Source organism: Vitis riparia, chromosome 14, assembly GCF_004353265.1.
Source record: "Vitis riparia cultivar Riparia Gloire de Montpellier isolate 1030 chromosome 14, EGFV_Vit.rip_1.0, whole genome shotgun sequence".
In the NCBI taxonomy this organism is placed as follows: Eukaryota; Viridiplantae; Streptophyta; class Magnoliopsida; order Vitales; family Vitaceae; genus Vitis; species Vitis riparia.
Genome location: NC_048444.1, coordinates 5252682 through 5269688, shown reverse-complemented (window position 1 = coordinate 5269688; position 17007 = coordinate 5252682). Strand labels below are relative to the sequence as shown.

Below are 17007 nucleotides of genomic sequence, written 5' to 3'. Positions count from 1 at the left end.
AATAGTGTGATTTAAAAATAATAAATAACTTTAAGTAATAAATAAAAACAATTAATTTGTTCTTAAATTCACATATTACCTTTATTTTTTTACCTTTATTTGTAATAATTATTTTCACTATCTTTTTTACTATTTCATAACTTCTATTATTATTTGATTTTCTTTATTTTAATTATAATTTATGAATAATATATTAATTTGATGATTTAAAATAAATTTTATTAAATAATTTTAATATTTTTTTAAAATTAAATAATAAATTTTAAGGTAATAATTTAAATATAATTTAACTCAAAATTAATTTAAGTTATTAAGTAACAATTATTAAGTTTTATTAATTATAATCTAAAGTACGTAGATCGTGGAATTATTTTTAATGGTATGGTTTTTTAAAATTTAAATTGGGGCAAAAAAAAGCCCCTTTGGGCCTTGACATCTCTTGACAAAGAAGAAGGGTCAAGAAAGAAATACCGCAAAATAGGAGGGTATCGCGACAAAAAGCAATAAGCAAATGGAAAGAGGTTGACACGAAGACAAAGCCCTAACTCTCAACTGGTTCGGTAGTGCCTCTTCTGTCTTTCGTACCAAGTGGTATCGGAGGACGCTCACCAACTTTCATCTTCAAGCGAAGCTTTGGAGAACAATCGATGGTGGAGGTGAAGGACCACGAAGAACCTGCATTGCATGCGAAGCGGAAACCTGATCTCAGTTGCGTAGAAGACAAGGAGGACGATTCTAAGAAGCAGAAACTTGAAATTTCTGACAATAATTCTTCAGTTGTTGAAGACGAATTTGATGCAGACGAAGGGGAGTCAGATTCGGACGAAGAAGAGGAGGAAGAGGACTCTGGAAGCGAGGAAGGCGGTGATTCTGAGCAGTCCAATGACAAGGCCAAGGCCAAGGTTATTGATCGTAAGGGAAAGGGGATCTTGGTGGAAGACAAGGGCAAAGGGAAATTGATAGAAGAAGAAGAAGAAGATGATGATTCGAGTGATGGTGCGGCTCAATCTGATGACGATAGCGATCTTTCGGAAGATCCTCTTGCAGAGGTTGATTTGGATAATATTCTTCCGACCAGGACCCGTAGGCGAGTGGTTCAGCCTGGAGTTTATTTGGCTAATGATCTTCCGGAAGAGGAAGATAGTGATGATAGTGATGCATAAGTTGAGGAAGGTTAGCAAAGTCTGTAATTCTGATTCAGTTTATACTTTGTTGAAATTCTGCTAATTTATTGTTCCGGTAAACACTGGTAATGTTGAGAACATTTTGTGACTCAGTTCAGATATTAGTAGTTTTCTCATTTTTGGTTCATCTGGGATTGTATTTTATTGTCAATATTTTGGTTCCATCATTTTCTGCTCTCATAATGTGTAGTTAGATAATACTATTTAAAAATATGAACAAAATGCAATTGTGAACAATTTAGCTGCTAATTGCATTGTTGCTTGAAATCCATGGAAAGCTTGAAAAAAATCCAAATGAATGTGAGCAAACAAATGAAACAACAGACAAGATTTGATTTGGTCGGGTTGCTTGGTTTATATGGGAAATAACTTCCATTGCATTTATTAATACTTTCATTGTATTGTCAATTACTCACGCAGACCTAAAAATCGAGTTTACAAAATAATTCATTTACATACAGAAGTTATCTTTTACTTAGGATTTTTAGAAGGGATGGCCCACTTTGAGGCTCATATTTTGCCCCCATATATTGGATTAATTGATGTTGACATAAACATATCATTGCCATAAATGCCAAACATGATCGATAATTTCTCTTAATAATTTTGAATTACTTTTAGGGAAACACATAAATAGAGTCATATCAGATAAAGATGTAGAAAACGATAACATATGAATAGTTTGGGTCAGTTGTTTTTTTTTGTTGATAGGTAAGTTTAGGTCAGTTGTAGTTTGGGAAATCCTTAACCTAGACTTCACTCAATCTTAGTGTTAGAGATAAAAAAAATGCTCTTTTCTTCTCCCCATTCCTCTTTATATAGATTTTAATACAACCTGTTGCTAGAATGTGGGAAACTCTTTCCTAAACAATCTCTAAAAAGGGCACGTGTTATCCTTACCAGTAACTCTACATTTAGCATGTCCTATTTACACTTGATGTGCAGGTCCCGCTTGTCAAAATTCTCGTGTGGACATTAGCTCCCTTCTTGTGACAAGTTGAAGAATGGCATAGGTCACACATTGGGAAAATTCTTGGTCTAGACATTAGCTCCTTTGTTATGCCAAGTTGAAGGATGTTTCACTAGTAAACCATGAGACATAGCTGACGGATTTATTTCACAATTGTTAGGTTCATCCTTTATGCCTATGAGGGGTTACCACACTGCTCCCCTCTCACTAGCATGACATCTATCACACATCTAGCGGCTAGTCAAGTCACATTCATACTCTCAAGGCATGTAAGAGACTTGCCTCAAAGCGCAGCTACCCGATATTACACAGTTGTCACTATTGAGAAAGTGCACCCTTCTCAAAAAAATTTCATGACATTCCATAACATTGTCACTTGAAGGTCATAAAAGGAAGCTTTGATGGTGGGTTGGGCCTTTTCTTCTTCCTCTACCTCATTTCTATTGCAAACACCGTTAGCGCCCTTAGTTGAACTAGTGCCACCTTTTTCTTGGTATATATATATATTTTTTAATAGGCAAATGGGAAAAAAATGTATTAGTAGTGCCTAAAGGGAGGCGTAGCAAAGTACACACAAAGTATACAAAATGCCCATTGGCAACAAAGGAAAGAAACAAAAAGACCCCTCCCCTTACCCTAGGCTCAATCAATCAACAAAATCTAAAATAGACATTGTATGATCCTCTATATGCTACCTAGCCCAATTCCCAAAGGTATACAAAAAAGCAGATTTGATTGCTTGGTCAGACTACTCAACATCATTAAAAGTCCTTCCATTCCTCCCCTTCCAAAGAGTCCAAAACAAACATAAGGGAGCCATCATCCACGTTTTTTTTCCATTTTTTCCTCATGAAAGAGCCATGCCAAGTCAACAAGTTCCCTCTCATTGAAGAGTGCATAACCCATTGTACTCCAAAAATAGAAAGAATCAAGTACCATACCATTTTGCTTGGTAGTGTTCATTCTTGTTTGCACACTAAAGTCTCTTTCATCTTTTGATTTGCTCACATCCTTTGATTTTCCTCACTGTTTTTCCCTTTCATCCTTTAATTTTATTTGGTCTTTGGATTCCCTTCATTTTTGTGTTAATATCTTTTTATTTCTTAGCTATTCTTCTGTCTATCCATCTACTTTTTCCTTCTTCTTTATCATGGCGACTCCTCGCAACTTAGATACCCTATAGGCTATGTTCCATTTCCATTTTAATGTTGATAAGAGGGTACATGTCCAACTACTTCTCCTCTCTGAAGATCCAGCCTTTGACACAAACAACCACAGTAAGATAACCCTCCAACATTCCAATTTCCTGGTAGGATTGATGTTACCTTTTCCATCCTCAATTATACCCCTTTAAATCTGCGCTAATGTCATCGGGTTACTCACTGAATGCCTAGTACTCAACTATCAACACAACCTAGATGTTGGCTTAGAAGAGATCTTATTTCTGTATATCGTAAAGAAGATAGAGAAGGAAAACACCTACTTCCTCTGTCCTCAGAAAAGGTCTCATTCCGTGTTCTTAATCTTCCTGACTGCAATAAAGGTCAGGAGAATGTATAGTGGAGTGAGGTCGCTGTCTCTTATAGGCTCGTTGGAGTGGATAGCCTCCACTTAAGGGCTGGTGGGTTTTTTGTTGTCTTTTTGGTGGTGAGGTTTAGCTAATTTGTATACCCCCTGTATACGTGTGGCTTTTTGGCCTCTTTTCAATATATTTTGTGCTTACTTATCAAAAATAAAGGTCAGGAGAATGGATATGTTGAAGTAACAGGGGATTGGGAGTTTGACTCTAGAGATGAGGAGAAGTTGTGGGAGGTGCCAAGAACTTTTGGCCGGCTAGGTAGGTCTTACCCATCTATCAAGTGCCTAATCTTCTCAATTTATTATTTTCATGATGGTATGCTTACATAGCTGATGGATATGTAGAGGTATGCGAATGTTTTTGCAGCCAATTTGAGAATGGGTGTGTCAAAGTACTGATTGCAGCTCTTGAAAAGCCTGGAAGAGAGGAGGGTTTACCCTTGCAAAGGACCTTGATTAACAAAGCTTTGGGACATTTTCCGCCCACCAACTCTGCAAACTTTGAGTCCCAATAGATCCCTTGTCATCAAAAGCAACTTCAGGAAACCTCTGTTGTCAACTACTAGAAGATTAAAGTAGAGTCCTAGTAGTTAGCAGACTAGTTGTAACTGATATGATTATTTCAATTGGTATAAATAAAATCGAAAAGAGGATCATACTTATGTGAATTGAGTTAGGGTGTATTTAGAGGATCATACTTTGTCTATGATTGCTTTTATAGAGTGACTGTTTGTCTAGTTAGGGAAAAGGTTTTTTGTCTTCTTTTTGCCTAGTTTCGGGAGTGATTTGTTTGTATACTTCATGTGTACTGTTTTCATCATTTCTCGGTGTTTCTAATACAAGGTCTTATTTACCTATCTAAAAAATAAAATAAAATGGAAAAGTGAAGAATAGAGGAAGAGAACCTCGTTTTATCCACTTCTTTTTTGAAAAGAGTTTTTTGTATATTATAACTCTAGTTATAAAGGATGCTTTTCCACTTCCACCATTTTTCTTTTATCTTATTATTAGGAGAATTTTTTGTCTCCTACCATTTGGCGTCATCTATTGGAATGATATAAAAGGTCATCGCCATCAAAGCATCAGATCAAGGATGCATCAACTGTTGAGCTTTTCTTCCATGATGGAATCTATTTCGCATGGGTATACATTCCTCAATTGTAACAAACACAATCTCACTACATCTTATCGGATAAGGACTTCAAAGTTTGACAAGAAAGCATCTTCCATTTTATTTTTAATTTCTTTGGATACATGATTTTCATTGAAAAGATAGATTTATAAAGATTAGTTTGAAATTTGACTAATAAAACTTTTGGTAAGAGCTCAATGTAAAACCTGACTAATCCTTTAATCAATTTTTTGATTGGTTGGGCTATAGTTGAGGGTGGGCGGTGGGTTTTGTTACCCTTTTTTTTGTAGATTCTTCTGTTTGGTGATTGCTGTTTACCTTCTGTATGCTTTGGGTCACCCTTTGGGTGCACTTTCCTTCTTATTCAATATAATCTTTTTTACCTATCAAAAAAAAGAAAAAATGTAAAACTGACTGAGAGATAGCTTAAATATACTCGCAAAAAATATATAAAAAGTATACTAAATATATTTTAACATAGAATCAGAAAAAGAAATTATGGGCTGATGTGAAGGTATAATACAAATGAATTCAAAGTTCATTCAACTTAAATATACCAAGAGCAAAGGTGATCTAAGAAGACGGTCAACCATAGGGAGTGCATGAGAAGTTGTGAACCAGAAGTAGTCCTTGTCACTTGTCTTATACTTGAGTTGTCTACTCAACTCAAGCAAAGCTCAACCAGTGTGATGGCACCGTGCAACTCGTGTTCTTTGCAGGTCCAGCAAAAGGCCCAGCAGTCCACCCTAACAACCTTGGGAAGTTTGGAATTTTCAAGATAAGTGGAAACACTCGAGAGCAAAAAGATGGTGAAGTTGAGGCGGGAGTGAAAATGACTCAACAAAAGTGAAACATTTGAAGCGAGTAGCTTGTCTTAAGACCGTTTTACTTATAAAATTATCCCATTTTGTGACTGTTCATTTCCTGCTGAAAAGTGTGATCTTGGTTATAACTGGTGGTGGGTTGACTATGTTTTGTGCCCTTTAGAGACAGTTATAGTCTTTATAAATTGGTAGTTCAAGTTGGATTTCTATTTGTAAGGGCTTTATAGGTTTCCAAGGAAAGGAAGGCAGTAAAAAGTGCACAAGTAGCCTTTCATTTTTCCAAGTTCACAAGCAGTTATTAATCCCTTTAGACAGGCAAGTGGTGGCTGACTGTCTGTTAGAAAAGCAGGCATTAGGCAATTTTCTTGGAGATAAATATTACAGAGAAGGCATACTGTAGCCTCAAGTTTAGTCAGGAATGCCACTGGTTCTCACAATTGGATTAAGTTTGCAGCATCTGTATTACTTTGGCCAATACAGAACATTGTTTATCCCACTCTGGAGTCAAACATCTACCAGCCTAAAAAAAACCTTTGGTGGTCTTGAGTAAGATTTGCGTCCTTTGGATGGTGCAGAGTGATGATTCTCCTGGCTAACTTTGAGGCTCAAACATTTAACTGTCTTCTACAACTGTTGCTACTGCTAGTGGTATTTTCTAGCATTTCAATGAATATCCCCATGTGCACATGCATAAGCAACACCCCTTAACCACCAGTTTGGCTAGATATAATCTAGCTTTCTTCGGTGGCAAGAGACCTGGATGGGGAAACAGGTGTTTCCAAGTTCAATTCCACATAAAAGGAGAAACAAAGAAGGCAAAAAAGAAGAAGTAAATATTACATATCAACCCCACCCCAAAAAAAATCTAGTTTTCTTTTGTTTTAGTGAGTCTCCCATGATTATTTGATCACCTCTGCTGCGCGAGTTTTTTCCCTTTCTGGTTCATGTCTCTGGAATGCACCCTGAGTTTGTCACTTGAACAGGCTATTCTTCTGTGTTGTGGTCAGGTACATGAGTCCTAGAACATGTGAACATGGTTGAATTGTGAAAAGAATCCAATTTTCTTTGTTGCCACCAAGTAAAGTTAACCATGTATGTAGCGTCTTTCTAAATGATATTTGACTCATCTTGGAATATCGATGACATGCCAACAAATCTGAGAAAATGTTCCTGGGAACTTCTGGTGAACTTGGAATTATATTTCTCTTCAATTGTTAAATAGGTCTGATGCATGTTTTTGACCACTAGGTTGCCCAATGCATCCCATACTCTGGGATTGTTGTACCATATGCTGGAATATGTTGTTTTATCTTGGCTGGTTGGTCATGATGGGAATTTCAATTCAGTTCATTTCTCTATGCAGATACTTCTTTAGATTGGGAAGAGATGATCAATTGTTTCAATATGGTTCAAGCACCTGTATCAGGTTGATCAGCAATCTTAGTGCTTTAACTTCTAACAAAAGATGAGATAACCTGAATTGTATTAGACACCAGGCTTGAGATGAAGAGTTTGTTGTTTCTGGGATTGTGTAGGGTTTTCTGAGAACCTAGTTGTGAAGGATGGTGTACTGATTTCAGCATATTGTTTGTGGATTTTGTTGGACTTAGAAGAATAGTTCACTATTTTTTTTTTTGCCCCCACATGGTCTCATCAGAAAACCAGCTTTTGAATTTCAGTTTGCACATCTGTTGATCAGTGGGCTCGATGAGTATCCATCCTCAATTTTACTTGTGATTACTTCTTCCCTCAAAGCTTCCATGATTAGGATACCAAAAATCTTCAATATTTTGTTTGATGGTCAATCCTTCATACTACACTAACAGAGACCATTATGAATCTTTGATTATCAGCATGCGTCTCCAGGCAGAGAATATCAAATGTCTTGAATTTGAAGTTGTGGTTTCAGGCGATGGTCCCTCACTAGGGCTGATTCAATTGAATAATGGAATGCAACCCCTACGCCCGCTTCTACTTATTGATGAATGTGTAATATTCCCATTTCATGTTCCTCTTCTCTTCATTCTGCTCATGAGTAGCCCCACCCAAGACTTTCCATAGGAAAACATTCCAAGTTCTGTAACCCCAGCACCCACTAGGGAGGTAATGCCTAAAAACCAAGTGAGCCACATTTTGTCAGTTAAGCCCACCTCACTCATTCTCCTAGAGAAGAAGAAAACATCAATTCTCAAACCAGGACCAGCAGCCACGACTCATGGGCATACTCCATTTATCTGCAAAAAAAAAAAAGACCCCATTTCTCTAACCAGGACCAGCTGGCTCTAGGACAATCAGTACCCATAAAAAGGTTTGCCTCTTTCTCCATAAGAGAAGAAGAAGCTGACGTCAACCCACCATCTGTGTGGTCCTTCAGTCATCATCACCATCCTCGTCTCTAACCAAGCCCTCAAAACTCTTCCAGTCTTTCCGTCATTCCATCGCGGTTACCATGTCAGTCTGCGCATTTCAGACAGACCGACAAATTCTGGGAATGAAAAAAAAGGTCTTCCAGCGACCCCAAAATCCCAATTCGGCAATTTCATACCTTGGTATTACTCAGCGGTCCTTATTAGTCTGAGAATTGACACACACAGTGCAGAGACCGTTTCAATTTGAAGATCGGTAAAGTTAAGAGATGGACCACATGAAGCAACAAAGGGACATTTTTGCATTACAGTTCGGTGGGGGGTGAGTGAAGATGGATCCAATTTCCATGGTCGGATGAGTAGAACCATAGAGAAGGCAGGACCACGGTTCGAGGCCATGCGCTATGATAGACCGCATGCGGTACCAAAATTTCAAAAATTTCACGGGACAACGTGTAACATTAGCCATGAAATAATGCCCCCAATTCTTTAATAATTAAGGCAATAATTCTCCACAAACTCGTATCATAGAAATAGGGAGATGCGTGTAGTTTAATGAGTATTGGGAGTAGCTTGGAGCTCCAAAATGAAAGTATCAATAATGCTGGGGTGGGTTGGATAATCTTTAGTGTAGTTTGAAATACCTAATGTACTTCACATGGTCGCAATTTTAGCAAATGATGGAAGAGACACATGAAGATGGAAATGATGATGACCCCTTTTTAAAGAATATTTTTTTTGTGCCTTTCACTATCAATTATGTTCTTTATCCTTGTAATTATATGCAAGTGGAGGTATAATTAAATATGATTAACCACCCTTTTGGTCTAACCACTCCCCTTTTCATATGCAAATTACATTTCTCTCATTGGATGACTTCTTGTGTGCTTCAATTAAACGTCATTCCCCCATATTACGTGTGTGTTTAAACTGTTGATTTCTGCTGATTTTAGTCTAATGCCAGACAAATTTTGCCAGCCTACAAACCCTACCACTCCTTTTATTTTAATCCATAGATTTCTCATCCCACATGCCCTCTCTCATTCTTTAAACCTGTGTCAAGCTTCTTCACGCAAATCTCTCGGGATTCTAGAACCCTGCCCAGCTTCCTCTAACACCCCGTCTCCTCTTTGAGGATTTATTTGGGGTCAATTTATTGTCTTGTGGGCAAAATTTTTAAGAGCTTCCCATTTCATATGTGTTAAAAAAAAAAAAAAAAAATTTAAAAATTTAGAATGTCTTCATTTAGCCTGACCTAAAAGGCTATGCCAAATGGGATCTTGAATTTCCACCAAGTATAAAGTCAAGTAATTTTAGTGTTTAAAAAAATAGTTTCAGTATTCAATTTAAGGCTCCCTTTTAAAAGAGCCATATGAGGAAAAAAAATGAAGTAAAATTGAATACCGAAAAGAAATAATATTGGCAAAGGGCTCATGGTCAGGCTCATTGCAGTAGCCATGAGTTGTGACTTATGACCCACGTTAGGAGTTAGGACCTTGAATGATCTCTGTGTTCTGTGCCAGCAATGTACGAAAAACAAAGAGTCACAAGAGGCAGCCCCACCATCACATGGCGGCCGATTCTCCTTTGACAAAGGCCGCCCATGTTAAGCCAAGGGAAAATTCAACTCTAGTAGATAAAATCTGGGCTATTTCGTGATGGGGATTGATGATCTGATCTCAACATTGAAATTGCAGTAATATTTGACTGAAGCCACCCTGCGGGCATCATCTCTTCCACCTACCTTTTCATGAGTCGTGCCTTAACAAAACAAGATTTCAGATTTCAGTCTTCGCTACTGGACTTTTGTAGCACCCAATAGGCACCTCTACGAAGCTCTGCGGCTGGCTGGCAGGCTGGCCCCCGACTCTATATTCATATCCATGAACATTTTCATGAATTCTCACAAATGACAAATTTCTTTTTATTGAGATTCCTCAGTGCCTGACCCCCACACGCCAAAGAAATCAAAAAGGAGACAGACGGAGAGGGCTCAAAAAATGTAAAGAGTTCGGTATGGACCCAATTAAACATTGACCATTAGAAACAAAATTTACAGCAAAAAGCATGCTGTTATGGATTCTTTCCTTTCTCTCTCTCTCTCTCTCTCTCTCTCTCTCTCTCTCTCTCAAGAAAGTTTCAATAATTTTGCGAAAAAAAAAAAAAAAGTTAAAGACATTTTTCAAGCATGCCAGCATGCCAAACATATGTTCAATGGGGGATTCATTGATGGGTCAACAACTTAATTTCGGTCACATCTATTTTTTCAAATTCACTATTAACTTCAACCAGAACTTAAGCTTTTTAGCTAAAAATCAAGTTTAGAGATAATGCTCAAATCAAACCAACAAAAATTTAGAGAAATACTCATCAAATGGGTGGCTAAAATCTAATGAATTTGATAAAGAAAGAGAAGGAAAAGTGATTAAACAGTGGGGAGGGATGGGATTTGAGTGACAAAATTGACCAGTGATTAAACACACTGCTGCACTTTAATGGAGCAAGTATCAGGAAATAATACGAGAGAGGGAATGGAGGAGGGCGATATAAAATGATTGATGTATAATGGCAAGAGATATGACAAAACTCATTTATTAACACTTTGTCAGCAAAGCAAGAGAATCCCAGAAAACCCGCTGGAGAAAGATGTTTGGTGATGATAAATGATAATATTTCTTTATATGTATATATAGATATTGGCAGATGAGAGCGTGGCTCTCACGACCGCTGCTCAGAATCTGTCCTCTTAGGCTATAAGCGGAAGTGTCCAAGCCACTACCCTCTCTCGTCTCTTCTCCTACTGTCTACACCCTGTGACTTTTACCCTCAAACCTTGCCCTCTGCTTTGTTCTTCTCCTTGTTCTTTCTCTTGGGTCTTAATTCCACCCCTGATTTTGTGCTTGATGCTCTTCCATGACTGCGACCCATCCATACCTTGACAACGGTTTAGAATGATGCTCATATTGAAATTGTTTTGGTGCAAAAGAAAGGAAATAAAATTTTATCAATTTGGAAATTCTTAAAATATTATCAAGTGTTTGTTTTTTAGTTGAACATAAAAAGTCAAAATTTAATATTAAGTGATATTTATTTTTTTAATTAAATTAAAATTAATTTATTAATTATTTTTGAATCAAATATTTTGATTTTTTTTATTTAATTAAAAAATAAACATCACATAAGTTTTTTTTTAAATGCTTATTTTAGAAAAATAATAAAAAAAATATTTTTCTTAGGATTTAATTAAAAAAATATAAAATAAAATAAAAATAAGTCAAAACTTACTTATTTAAAAATTTTTCGAAATGGGTTGAAGTTGGATATAAAAAATAATTTATTTATTTATATTTTTCTTTAAATTTTTGGAAAAATCCCTACGGTTAAATTCACCCACACATGAAATGGAGCAACGGAAATCAAAAGAGCTTTTAAATGGAATAAGTAGAAAAGCCGATAACCCTTAACTTGAAGGAACCATATCTCCATGAATGATGGGGGCGTTGGAGGAGATGATAGAATGATGATAAAGGTATTTCCGGTAGGGGTTTTTGGGATTCTTTGTTATCCTTTTCATTATTATATGTAGAAAGGGGTGACGTACAAGATAAAAATAATTTAAACTTTTCACTTAGTAGTTGGTTGAGTATTAATTTGAAACGTCTAAGTTAGGTGCATAGTTGAAAGCACTTTTTTTGTTGCTTTCCCAAGTCAAAATATCAATGTGTTTTTTAAACATAAATTTCAAAAGCACAAAAAAGAAGTGTCCAGAAGCATAATTGCTAGTGGCATAACTGTAAGGTTGTTTTAAGAAATAACTTTGTCAGACCATACACCACTTCTTGAAGGATCATGTAGTGTAGCTTAAAACCCTTCACACATGACTTAGAAATCACATTGAAAAGGGTAAATAATTAGGATTAGTTGTAACAAAATTGATTGCAAAAAAGGGAAAAAAAAAATCAATCATTTATTATTATTATTTTTTATATATATTTTTATCATTTTTATATTAAAAATAATTTCCAATTTGGAAAAAAAAAAAATTCAAAAGGACCATAGGTTATAATCAACGAGACCATATTATTAGCGTGTACCACGGTACACCGGATCAAAAATTAATTGAGCAGCGCATTTACATTACCACTACGCATTTAAAGCGGTCTTAGATTTTGTCAAAATCATTTTCTTTCTTACAGAATTTCCTAATCATTAAAAGGCCATGATTCAGTCATCCGGAAAGTAGAGGAAAAAAAATAAAATTTGCTGACACGAAAAGGAACATACTCTCTAGAGTACAGAAAATGTGTACTCGCTTCTCGTGATGCTGAAATCTCGGACTACGCTATTAAGATGCCCCACATGAGAGAGTGTTGTCACGGCAGGCCGCGAGTAGATTTGACTACATCGAGTAGGGAATAATGATCTTATCTATAAAATGGCAGTTTGGTAATTAGAAGTAAAACAAGTGTCATTTGTGGGTCTGTTGATGACTGATCTCTTTAGTAAGACTTTGGCAGGGTCTCTTGGAAAGCAGAGATAAGGACACATGCATGTTACCACCACAGGTCAGCACTCAACGGTCAAGATTCCCTTAAACCTTCCATCTACGCGACAGTGACCGTGAGATCTAAGGATGCAACTAACCCTGGTTATGCTTTAGGAGTTGAAATATTAACCATGGTTGTTGGCTCAGTGTTGGGCAGGGGCTTCTCTCTGAGCTTTAACAGGAGTGAGAGAGGGAGAGTGGTGAGGAGAGAGACAGCTCCCTCTGATTGCCAAGAGCTCCTTCTCTTTCGCAGTATCATTATTCGATTTCGATTTAGTTCAGTTTTTTTTTTTTTATCATTTATGGAAATTTTAGATTCTCAGATCTATAAATTTGATATTTTTTCTTGATGTTTTTCATTGCGATAATCATCACTTTTTGATCAGGAGATGATCACTGGGAAAATATTTTCCTGTATTTTCTCGTCCTAGAAGGTTTTTTTTTTTCCTCGAGAAAGTTTGTGGTTTTTTCTTCTTCTTCTCTTCTTCTCTTGTTTCAGATCTAAGCTGAGAGGGAAGAGATGTAAGATATTCATTTCTAGGGTTACCATTTTCTTTGAGTCCGAGGTAGTTATGGATCTGTAGATCCGAATGAGTGGTTTCAAAGGATCTTTTCGGAGATCGAGTGACATATCCAGAATTTTTGCCCGAGATCTTGGTTTTATAAGGAAAAAAAGCTTTGTTTAATCGTGTGTGAGAATTCAAAACCAGATCTTGGCTGTTTGTCTGGAAGGTTGTGGACTTTTGGATTGGCTTAGAGCTAGATTTACTGTATCTGTAGTTTTATTGCGTGCTTTTGAAGAATGAATTATTTTCCTGATGAGGTTTTGGAGCACGTGTTCGACTTCCTGACGTCGCACCGAGACCGCAATGCGGTGTCTCTGGTGTGCAAGTCATGGTTTAAGGTGGAGAAATGGAGCAGGCGTAGGGTCTTCGTAGGGAATTGTTATGCGATTAGTCCTGAAAGATTAATCGCTAGGTTTCCTAGGGTTAGAGTTCTTACTTTGAAAGGAAAGCCTCACTTTGCTGATTTTAATTTGGTTCCTCCTGATTGGGGAGGTTTTGTTTATCCCTGGATTGAAGCCATGGCCAAGAGTAATATTGGGTTAGAGGAGCTCAGGTTGAAGAGAATGGTGGTTTCGAATGAAGGCCTGGAGCTGCTTGCTCGATCGTTCGTGAATTTCAAGTCTCTGGTTTTAGTCAGCTGTGAAGGGTTTACCACCGATGGACTTGCAGCCGTTGCTGCAAATTGCAGGTAGGAGCTGGCTGTTCATTTTTTAGTTTACTTTTAGCTAGTTTTTTTGCATATTTTTATAAGTTGTTGCCTCTTCTGTCCCTTTCATTTATTTGTTTTTATGGATTTAAGTAGTTGATGAACTACTCTCCGAGAGTCTCATGTGTCTTTCGCTTAGATTTCTGTATATGCGCCTTTTCAACCAAGTTATACTGCTATAATGATACTGATAGCTGAATAAAATTTATTTCGATATCAAAGTTTGTTTGGTTACTAGTAATTGTCCTCGGAAGGGAAATTGATCGAGCTGAACCATCAGGATTATTGGTATGATTTAGGTTTTATTTCTCTCATTTATTTAGTTCAATCTTTGGGATGTTCTCAAGTGAAGCTAAAATATCCAGCAATTTGTTGTACAATCTATCAAAATGTTGAAACTCTTTATTATTGTGTTCACGATTTCTTGTTGTAATTTGTCCATCAATATTTCCTGCCTTGTCTTGGTGTTTGTGCTGCTCTGTGGTTAGTTTCCTTATTCTTTCCAATCGATGGCTTACTAATTATAGCTGCATGTATCCCTTTTAAGTCTCCTATTTATACGGACAACTGTCTATTGCCCTCGGTTTGCTAATTATTACTGTAGTCATGCTTGTGAAATTCTCGTTTTAAACTTTTTCCACAGAAACATGATCTAGGATTCTGATGACTAAGAGAAAGTTAATGAATAATTAACAAGAAATCACCACAGACAAAACAAAGAACAGATATGAGCATAGGGATGATGGCTCTGATAGTCTCAGACTCTAAACCCGGTCCAGACAACAGATTTTCTTTCTTGTTCCCAAACCTGAAAGATCCTTATGGATCTGGAGAACAAAGAGTACAAGACTTTTGTCCAACTCTCCATATGGTGGTAGGTGCAAACATAGTTCAAATGGACTGAATTCAAGACTATCACACCATAAACTGTGTTTACAAAACACCCACTAATTAATCTTTAATCCGCTTGGATTGACATCCGACCCTAGTTTTTGTTTTTTCAATTTAAAATTTTAAAACCTTTTTTTTTTTTTTTTGTCTCCTGGGTTATGAAATTTAATCAAGCTCACCAGAAAGGGGTCTTTCCCCAATCAGGATATGTTTTTGTTCTGGATGTTACAACTTTATTCCAAAAAGATCAATACCCTTTGTTGTGGAATTTCTCTGAAATAACTATTTTTGTTACTCATCTGCTGACGAAAAAATGACATGTCCTTGCAACTTCTATGGAATAACTGTTTTTGTTATTCATATGTTGGCTAAAAAGACATTTCCTTCTACTGAAAAGAGGGGTGCTTGGACAGTGGGAATATTATGGGCTAGAAATGTTGGGCTTTGGCATAGATATTAATGTATGCTTCATTTTGTTTCTCTAATCTAGGTTTCTTAGAGAGCTTGACTTGCAAGAAAATGAAGTTGAGGATCGCAAAGGCCAATGGCTTAGCTGCTTCCCTGACAGCTGCACATCACTAGTCTCCTTGAATTTTGCATGCCTCAAGGGAGAAGTTAATTTGACTGCCCTTGAAAGACTGGTGGCAAGATGTCCTAATCTCAAGAGTTTGAGGTTGAACCGTGCGGTGCCCCTTGACGCACTCCAAAGAATTCTTATGCATGCACCTCAACTTGTGGACTTAGGCACTGGTTCTTATGTTCATGATCCAGATGCTGAGACTGTCAACAAACTTATAAGTACCTTCCAGAAGTGTAAATCAATTAGGAGCATGTCAGGGTTTCTGGAAGTTGCTCCTCTATGCCTGCCAGCTATTTACCCCATTTGCTCAAATCTGACCTCCTTGAACCTGAGTTATGCTCCAGGGATTCATGGAGATGAGCTGATAAAGCTAATCCACCACTGCAGGAAACTTCAGCGACTGTGGGTATGAACTTTTAACCCAACTCTAGCCTCTGAAAGCAATACTCTTTCTTTATTGAAATGTATGACAAGTTCCCATGATTTATGCAGATATTGGATTGCATTGGAGACAAGGGACTAGGAGTTGTCGCTTGTACTTGTAAAGAATTGCAGGAATTGAGGGTTTTTCCTTCTGATCCGTTTGGGGTTGGGAATGCTGCTGTAACCGAAGAAGGTCTTGTTGCTATATCCTTTGGCTGCCCCAAGCTTCATTCATTGCTATACTTCTGCCAGCAGATGACCAATGCAGCACTCATAACTGTAGCCAAGAACTGCCCCAATTTTACACGCTTCAGGTTGTGCATTCTGGATGCTACAAAAGCTGACCCTGTGACCATGCAGCCACTAGATGAAGGTTTTGGGGCAATTGTTCAGTCATGCAAGGGTCTCAGACGGTTGTCCCTCTCTGGCCTTCTAACTGACCAGGTTTTCCTTTATATTGGAATGTATGCTGAGCAGCTTGAAATGCTTTCAATTGCATTTGCCGGTGATAGTGACAAGGGAATGCTATATGTACTGAATGGCTGCAAGAAGCTTCGCAAGCTAGAGATTAGGGATTGCCCCTTTGGGAACGTGGCACTTCTGACGGACGTGGGAAAGTATGAGACAATGCGATCCCTTTGGATGTCGTCCTGTGAAGTTACCCTTGGAGGCTGCAAGGTACTTGCGGAGAAGATGCCAAGGATTAATGTGGAAATTATAAACGAATATGATCAGATGGAGTTTGGCTTTGATGATAGGCAAAAAGTAGATAAGATGTTCCTTTATCGGACATTGGTTGGGCCAAGGAAAGATGCACCACATTTTGTGTGGACTTTGTAGATGCAGCCCGGCTCTTCCAGATATTTTTTATCATCTAGTAGTTGTACTTTGTTTAGGTGAACTGATTACTGGATTTTTAGTTAATGCAGAATTAGGGGTATGTTCTTGTTTAATTTACTAGAGATCTCTTGTTTGTAATTCTCATTATCATATATAGATCTTTGTTAGTATTTTTGCCAAGTTCCTCAGGAGGGGCAATATCGGTTATCAGTGGAATGAATCCTCTTGTGTAGCCTGTAGCATCATTTTTGGTTTTGAATTAGCTGCTCTGTTTGGAAGGATGAATTGGATATATGAGCTTGATTGCTAATTGTTGAGTTCGTGTTGGTCTCGGGTAGGGTGTATTTAATTTTCTGGGAGGACATAGATTTTGGGTACAAAGAGCTGAGGTCTGCTGCCAT

The 17007-nt window shown here is 37.4% G+C and overlaps 2 protein-coding genes across 2 annotated transcripts; both read left to right on the top strand.

The window, feature by feature from the left end:
* Positions 1 to 535: 535 nt before the first annotated feature.
* On the top strand, positions 536 to 7413 carry LOC117929548 (acidic repeat-containing protein). Its single transcript, XM_034849860.1, has 2 exons — positions 536 to 1173; positions 7052 to 7413. Exon 1 carries the CDS (start codon positions 648 to 650, stop codon positions 1161 to 1163), a length of 516 nt encoding a protein of 171 aa, XP_034705751.1. The 5' UTR covers positions 536 to 647; the 3' UTR covers positions 1164 to 1173; positions 7052 to 7413.
* Positions 7414 to 12777: 5364 nt separating this feature from the next.
* On the top strand, positions 12778 to 16845 carry LOC117930193 (protein AUXIN SIGNALING F-BOX 2-like). The gene is made up of 3 exons (XM_034850702.1): positions 12778 to 13854; positions 15254 to 15749; positions 15836 to 16845. Exons 1-3 carry the CDS (start codon positions 13403 to 13405, stop codon positions 16604 to 16606), a joined length of 1719 nt encoding a protein of 572 aa, XP_034706593.1. The 5' UTR covers positions 12778 to 13402; the 3' UTR covers positions 16607 to 16845.
* Positions 16846 to 17007: the final 162 nt, after the last annotated feature.